Source organism: Armigeres subalbatus, chromosome 3 (assembly GCF_024139115.2).
Source record: "Armigeres subalbatus isolate Guangzhou_Male chromosome 3, GZ_Asu_2, whole genome shotgun sequence".
NCBI classification, from domain to species: Eukaryota; Metazoa; Arthropoda; class Insecta; order Diptera; family Culicidae; genus Armigeres; species Armigeres subalbatus.
This window is the reverse complement of record NC_085141.1, coordinates 327,218,169-327,226,810: the sequence shown is the minus strand read 5'-3', so window position 1 is coordinate 327,226,810 and position 8,642 is coordinate 327,218,169. Positions and strand designations below refer to the sequence as shown.

Here is an 8,642-nt window from a genome sequence, read left to right as displayed (position 1 = left end):
GGCTTCTGTCAAAATTTTACACCGACTTTATTCGCGTAATCTAGTAACCACATTATCGCAAAATTATCGAGTTAACTTACGTTAAATTATCGAACTACCTACGATAATAATTTAGTTGATTCATCGTTATCGTAGCAACCGATAACGTTGATCACGATCAACTTTATCGGCGATAACGATAAATTAACGATTAACAACCCTGGTTGAGATGATCTATCTGGTTTCTGTGTTCTAGATGCATCTCTTGCAGATGCTGTAACGGGATATTGTTTATCAGTATAGTTGGACTGACCTTAATTCCTGTGGAAGGGATGAATGGTTGAATTTCCATGTCGGAGTTAGCATACTCCTCGTCGTCCAGCTTCACAGTACAATTGGAGTATTGTATGAGGAATGACCCGTTGAGTAATCGTTCGGATGAACAATTTGATGAAAGGGTAGTGTTGGATCCTGTAACCATGATGTTGCCTTCTGTGATTTTACGAATAGTTTTAGCTTCGTAAATTCGTTCCATATGACATTTGGCTGTGTGTTGTCCTGAAACTAATTGGTGAATGCCCTCCGTAGGCGGTTCCAAGTTGCTGGAGGAACATATAGAGAGCTCTTTCATCTTTGGACACGGGTTTTTTGACATAAATGCGTTCTGTCCTTCAATATCAAATTTTGCCGTTAGACGAATTCGTAAATTATTGGCAATTCAATCAAACCAATTTTGTATTGCACATCCTTGATTTTTGGTATTTTGAGTATATACATGAACATCTCGTTGTTATATACTGCGTATGCGCTAGCATTGTTCAACATATCGTCGACCGAGTTCAATCGAAAACCGTTATCGTTGAGGGTATGGCGAATAACCGAAAGCTCTTCAGGGTGGATGATGCGGCTGCTTGGGATGCTTCGTCCGGCTAATGTTATAGATTCTTCAATTATCTCTAAATAGTATAATAATTCATCAATCTCAAATATGAAATATAAAGAGTCTAAACTATCGAATGTTACTTTTTCCAAATTCTGCTCGTTATCTAATAGTGAATTGAAAGTTTTTGTCAAGTTTCTCATACGTTTCTCAAACAAGTGATTTATCTGAATTTGTTTATTCACCCATATTCTTGTTTACGTACGAACGCGCTTTCGAACGAAAGTTGAAGCGCATTCTCGTTTACGCCAGCAAAATCAAATGGAGAAACGGTTCGAACGAATCGCATTCGTTCGAAAGTATCTTTCGTATGTAAATAAGAATAAGGGTGATTATTTTCATCTACCAAGGAGTTTAGAGAAGAGTTTATGACCTTAAGATCGTCGGCGTCTGGACTTCCTGAAATGTATTTCCACGCTCTACCTAATGATTCCCATCGTTTGATTCGCTGTGGCCTAATTCTATTAAACAACAGATTAATTCTGCCTATTTTTCTCCTGATAGATAACTCAAAAAAGGTCTGATTAAGCTTTCCGGTTTGGGCTACATTATTGTACACATCTATTGTCGATTCAATGGGTGTAGGGTTTATCGGATGCATTATTCTGAAAAAGCTGTTACTGATCCTAGCTTCTCCTAAGGGAATCATTATGATTGGATTCTGTTTTACATCGTGTAGTCTTAAATCCGTTAGAGTCGTCTGCTTCAGTATACCAAGCCATAATCTGTAAGGAAGTCGGAAAGCCAGTTTTAATCAGTTTGTTACTTCTTTGTATCTTTTTTATGAATTTTGATTCCTGTTGCGTCCGTAATTGTTTTTTCGTTTTGTTATTTGATATCTACTAGTCTATATCGGTTGCTAAAAGGAGAGGCTTTTCCCTTCGTCTTAACTAAAACCGTATCATCTCCAATATCCTCATAGTCTTTGACATGTATTTTAATTTTGGAATTATGTTTGTTAGCCTCAAATACAATATTGTCTCTTGCTGTCATAATAGAACGTTGTTTTGTTAGGTTAATGTCCTGTAAGTCTAATGACGTCGAGTTTCCAAATACTATTTGTCTCGGTGCTAAATTCGTCGTGGCATGTTTTGTGTGTGTAAAGGGCAGTCGTCATGGACAGTCCTTGGTAAAGTGAAAGCTGGTCGAATTTCCTGCGGTTGGCCATATAAATTTTTAAAAGTGTATTATGGAACCTCTCGATGGTGCTATTACTGTTGCTACTACTAGCGTAGTGAACGGCAACACCATGGGTTTCTAGAAATTCCTTAAAATTTTGACTGCGGAAATAAGTGGCTTGATCGCAAGTTAATTGTTTCGGTAGGCCAAACATTTTGAATTACTTGATGAACGTTTCGATGATTTCTTCTGAAGTTTCGTTAATGATTTTGTAAATTTGCGCAAATTTGAATAAGGAGTCTATAATTGTTAGAAACTTTTCGTTTTCTTTCACGTAGACGTCCATGAATAGACTTTCTAAAGGTCTTTCATAGATTCTACGTGTGATTGGAATTTTAAAGGGATGACGCTCATATTTAGCGTATTTACAACCCCAGCAATTTCCTAACAATTGAAGACATGTTTGGGAAGTAGACTGATTGACGAATCTCTTCATATGTGAGTTTCCAACTTCTATGATTAAAGTTGTGACTCTTACGAACAAATTCGTCTTGGTCTTTTTTAGAAATTAGATCTGGTGGCTTAAGATTGCAGAATTGTACTCGTATTAACTTGAAATGTTTATCTAGAATTTTAGAGCACAATTTTGCAATATTAGGTGGGGCAAAGATTCCATTTGTTATTTTTGGAGATAAATGAGCTTTAAGAATATTCAATAGTTGTTCTTCGGTATATTCCTCCTGGTGGAATACGTGTCTACTATAACCTGAAAAGATAAAATAATAAATGTGAGGGGACTTTCTTCTATTATTGGTAATATGAATGATGAGCTGATTTCTAAATTTATTTATGATTTCCGGCCCGTATATAGGATCATTTTCATGTACTTCGTTTTCTAAAATGGTTTGTAAATTAATTTCAGATTCATCCACGCGAGGTATTCGAGATAATCCATCGGCTACCACGTTTTGTTTCCCTTTCTTGTAAACCAATTGGAAATCGAATTGCTCCAGATATAACCGTTGACGAGTTACTCGTCCTGTTGCATCTGTTAATTTAATTTCCTTCGTCAATGGCTCATGGTCCGTGTAAATAGTAAAACTTCTACCATACAAATATAATCGAAATTTCTTTGCAGCGAAATAGATGGCTAAAAGTTCTTTCGCAGTTGCGGAATACTTTTCCTCTGCTTTTGTCAGTGTTCGCGAAAGGTACGCAATCGGTCTTTCGTGTCCATCTACCATTTGCGTCAGCACTGCGCCGATAGCATAGTTTGATGCGTCGGTAGTTAGTATGAATAGGTTCGTTAAAGTCTGGATAACTCAAGAGTAGTGTTGTACTCATGATATCCTTTAACTTAGCGAAGGCAGATTCATATTCAGGATTGGTAGTAATTGATTTATTCTTGCCACGAAGTTGGCTAGTCATTGGTTTTGCAATTTTTGCAAATCCTGGTACAAATCTTCTGTAGTAGGAGATTGTTCCGAGAAACGACTTTAGTTCTTTTGATGTTTTCGGTAGAGGCCAATTTTTAATTGCCTCAACTTTCTTGTGGTTCGGGTTCACCCCGTCTGTAGAGACGACGTGTCCAAGGAATTCTACTTCCTTACGAAGAAATTCAGACTTATCGCACTGTACCTTAAGGTTAACATTTTTAAGGGTTTGTAAGATTTTCTGAATGTCCTTCATATACTCATCTAAAGAAGTTGAAAAGATAATGATGTCGTCCATATAGACGAAACATCTTATCCCCAGATGTTTCCGTAGAACAGCATCCATTAAACGTTGGAATGTCGCGGGCGCATTCTTCAACCCGAACGGCATTCTCAAAAACTCGTATTTTCCATTGTCGACATTGAATGCCGTCTTTGGAATATCGTTCGGCTCCACCTCTACCTGTTGGCTAAATCGAGTAAAGAAGAGTATTGTGCTTTTCCGAGGCGATCCAAAATCTCGCTGATCTCGGGTATAGGATATCTATCTGCTGGCGTTAATTTATTCAGTTTCCTATAATCTACAACTACACGATATTTCTTTATACCTGAATTATCCGTTTTCTTTGGGACCACCAAGATCGGGGAAGTCCATGGAGAAGAGGATTCTCTTATGATTCCAGTCTCCAACATTTTCTGAATTTGCTCATTTACTTTCTCCCGTAGATGGTATGGGTACTTGTAAGTTCGTTGGTGAATGGGGCTACTTTCACCGGTTTCTATTTTGTGTTTTACTTGATGGGTGAAGTCCAATTTCTGTCCATCATGGAAGAAAACACTCTTGAAGGGCCGAAGAGTTTTGGCTAATCATTTAACCTCTTCTTTATTCAAATGTTCTGCAGGGAAGTTAAGCTGCGGAAAAGTTTCATGCTGGTTGAGAAAGAAACGTTCATTCTCAAAAGGTTTTAACCTCTACAGTTTGGCTTGCCTAGTAGTAAACAAGTGTACAGTGGCACGATTATTTCTAGCCGCATAAAGGCCAGGTCGTAATGTGACACCTGTCGTCAAATTAATTTCTTCCTCAATGAGAAATGCCCCGTCTGCAGTAGTCGGTATCTCTATGAGTGTTTCCGTTTGTTCCTGCTTAGGGGAGCTAGTCGAGGGGCCGTTGCTTTTGTTGGGAAATTTTTTGAATTGAGATTTCGCGGGTCTAGATCTAATTTCCGCGTTCTGGTTTATACACACTGACTTGTATGCATCTTCTAATGTTTTAGGCTTGGATAATCTAATGATAGCGGATAAAGGTTCTCCGATATTATCGAGATATCTAGTAACGGTTAAAATATCTATGATTTCCTTTCCTGTGATGGGATTGGAATTCAAGTTAGATTTTAGTCTTGTGTTAATCTCCTTACATTCGTTGAAAAATTTCAGGTGACTTTTATCACTTTTCTTAATGTTAAACAGTGTCGACACATTTGTCGCAAAGTCAAATCGATCACCGTATTGTTCTAACAGGATCTGTTTGATACCACCAATGGTATCAGGATCGCCATTTGCGCATACAATCGCGCGAGCGTCTCCTCTAATTTTATTTTTAATCGCTCTAATATACATAGAGCTTAGTGAATCGGGCTGGCCGTTGGCTCCCTTTATCTTGAACATTTCATATAACTCGTCTACTTCCCGTAGCCAGCTTGAAAATTCTTTCTTGCTACCGGAAAACTCCGATAGGTTCTTGATGGGATCGGGGATAGTAAATTTACTACTGTTTCCCGACGTCATCAATGCCTTAAGCTGATCAATTTCAGCCTTCAGCGCCTCAATCTCTGACTGCCTGGTCTCTGGCATTGTTTAGTTGATTATTTTATGAAAGATAATAAAAATGAGTTACTTACGTAAATGATATCCACATCCGAGGGGTTTGATGATCACGTTGTTGCAGGTTCGCGTGCGACTGGATTTTTACCACTTTTTAAACACCTCACGATCCCACTTCTGATACCACTTATTGGAATCGTGATATAGATTCACTTTTTAAAAAAGACTTAGTAACTCTAAAACACTTTTATTAATAATACTAACACAATACAGCACCACCGGTGGTTGTCCAAAGCTGCCAAAGGAAAGAGAACGCGTCACGCGTTCTCGGGTTATTTATAATGGATAAACTGCTGATCTAGCAGTTTGGGTCGTCCACGTTGTCTGACTGCAATTTGTGCACCTGAGTGGCACGAGGTTCCGATGTTTCCAAAACGTATCGATTTTAATATGATTTGAAAATGAGCAATGGAAAATTCCACTACACTGTGCCAATGAAGGATTTCTTCCGATGAAATAGGTTAAACTATGTTGAATATAATAGGTTGAATAGGCTGAACGAGACTTTCCTTCACGCGCAACGGGATATTAGCAAAAGACTTGTGCCGAAGCGGACCAACTCTAATAGATTTCACTCGGGATTCTCGATTCTTGCTAGTTGCCTTGCTCTGAAAGCCTATGCGATGGAATCAAGAAGAGAGTTTTATCTACGCGAGACTGAACTACCATGTGGAAATACTTTCCTTCCTAATCTTCCCGCTATTATACTTTGCTCAGAAAGTCTATGCTGCAGAAGAGTGGAAGTCAATCTTTCCTAAATGGATGCCAGGCCACTTTGCCACGTTGATGGGCTTCGTTTAAATTTGTGGGTCGCGACGCTCGAGTAAGCGTAGAATATGGTTCGTTGATTCCATCTATGAATGCATTTTGAATCATGCATTCAAAACTGGAGGTCAAGGTCTTTGCACATTTTTTCATTTCTTGATCTAGCATGATTTTTGCCGAGATATCTGAAAGAAGTTCACGGCATTCGTTGAAAAATTCTTCAATCGATTTTGTGTTCTGCTGAAGATAGAGAATTTTTGTGACCAGTGTGCCTAAATCTCTTTTGTCACCAAAATATTCCTCTAGCATTTTCTTAATTTCAGGCCATCCGACAGTTGAGTTGTGTTTGCCGAAATAAGTTTTTAAAAAACTAACACTAAATTTACTCACTACTTAATTTGGAATTCACATTTCAAAGTAAAAGTCGGGGAGTTTCGAAATTGTAAACGTATCGCGACGAGTTGTAGAACAAGACTAAAGTTGATTTATTATTCAAAGGAAGAGGAATGTCCCTAGCTAAGTGAAATATGATTACACTATCCGGTCCGGTCACATGTTGCTGATGCGACTGTTGGCTACTTGGAGTCAGGTGGACAATCGGTTATGGAATTCTGATAACTGTGGTTCTGCTCACTTGGCTTTGTTGTTAATGTTGATGATATTTGCTGTTGCTGGGCGTTCATGATACTGTCTATGACGGCTGATAGGTCGGGGATAGGATGAATTGGTTCCGGTAACTCATATAAGTTTGGGTTTCTGTCACCCGGACTAGGTTAAAAAAAAAAAACAACTTACTACTTAAACGGTCAACACAAAACTGATCGATTTATTCATTCCCGAATATCATACCTATCGCCCTGCCTAATAACTGCTGATCTAGAATTAAAATGGAATGTGGTCGTAGTGTTGCAAGTGCATTGGCCACAAGCTGCTGATGTAGGAATGGTCACGCTCGCATCCGTCCTACTTGGTATTGTTGCCGGGTGGAGAACTGCTGATGCTCGTAGTTTGTTGCTGTGGTCCCCATTCGTTGGACTGACTTTGGTTTCACACGGCTTTGATTTGGTATCAGACTCCATGAATGTTCCTTGGTGAAGATTTATTTGCTTTCTTCTCTTGAAAATCCAAAGGAGGCCTGTAAAGATACTTAATAGGAAACAAATTGTCGACATACTTAAAGATGTGTATGTCTAAATTGTATGCTGTTTGGTTAATGTTGTGATGCCTGTTTCTGATGTGGATTTCATCAATATCATCCAGGATCTCTAGGGTCTGTTCGTTGATGTGTAAACCATCTAAAGGCATGACGTATGTTAGTTCGGTGTTGTAGGCTTCGATATTGTTGTACTGGGTGCCATTTATTATCACTGAACAATTGTGGAATTCAATTAGGTATGTTCCAGATAAGTTCCGCTTTGTCAATCCGCAGTTTGAATCGACCTCCAAATTTCGAATGTCTGTGATTACTATATGGTTATCAGTAATTCTTTTAACCGCTTTAGGTTGAAAATGATCTGTAAAGGTACAGTTTGCAGAAAATCCTTTGAGTAAATTCGAATAGCAAGCGTCTCCAGTGAAGTCTATCAGGTCGTTGATGTTACAAAGTTTCGTCTTGTCGATGCGTCTGCATTCCTCCTCGATGAAGTATGTTTTGTTGCCATTTCTTTATAAAACAGTTACCAGTTTCGATAGTGAGGAGACCAGGATTTGGTTTTAGATTAAGGATTCTGGATATTTGTGGATAGGATGAATGGATGATGCAGATGGGCAGGAAGAGTGATGAAATTATCCAATTAGGTATCATCTAAAACGAGAATAAGAAAAAAAATGTGTTAAAATCGTAGCACTATTTTCGAATACGACTTTGTGCAACTTCCGTCTGGTGGTGTCCTTATACGTTTGTTTTCTATTGAATTGAACCTGTATTTTCTGAAATCTATCTTTGGTTTTAGATTTCCCAGATTCATCGTTCTTTTGAGATGGATCATGTTCATAAGGGTTGTTTCAAAAATTACGTAACGCTAAATTTGATGATTTTGGACCCCCTCCCTCCCCCACGTAATACTTTTGGTATGGAAGGTTTATTTTTTTGTATGGATCGTAACGCTCGGCCTGACCCCCTCCCTCCCCCTACAGCGTTACGTAATTTGTGAAAGGTCCCTAATAACATGTCTCATCATAATAAGGTTCACCATCACTTTAGTAATAATCGTCATAGTTGGCGGCTTGTTCTTCCATATGGAAGTTCGGCCTATATGGGGAGAAACTTCATCTCTCTTGTCGTGATAATCTGTAATCAAATTATTTTTGATGTCATCCCATTCCAACTCCGTACCATAGTTCTACAACTGTATCGGCATCACCGATTATTTTTGCGCGGATAACTTGCATCCACACGTCAAACATCGGAGAGTTTCTTGCCCGTTCCAGGATAGGCATTACCCTATCCACGGCTTTAAGAAACTGATTTAATTTGATGGGATTTCCATCAAATGGGGTCAAATCTCTTAGGGTATTAGGCGTCT

General features: G+C 38.7%; 1 protein-coding gene across 1 annotated transcript; it reads right to left on the bottom strand.

Moving 5' to 3' along the window:
* Positions 1-6,692: 6,692 nt before the first annotated feature.
* LOC134222713 (uncharacterized) lies at positions 6,693-8,084 on the bottom strand. Its single transcript, XM_062701878.1, is given in 4 exon segments — positions 6,693-6,885; positions 6,967-7,335; positions 7,337-7,780; positions 8,038-8,084. Coding segments are annotated over 4 exon segments (1,053 nt in total).
* Between the last annotated feature and the right edge of the window lie 558 nt (positions 8,085-8,642).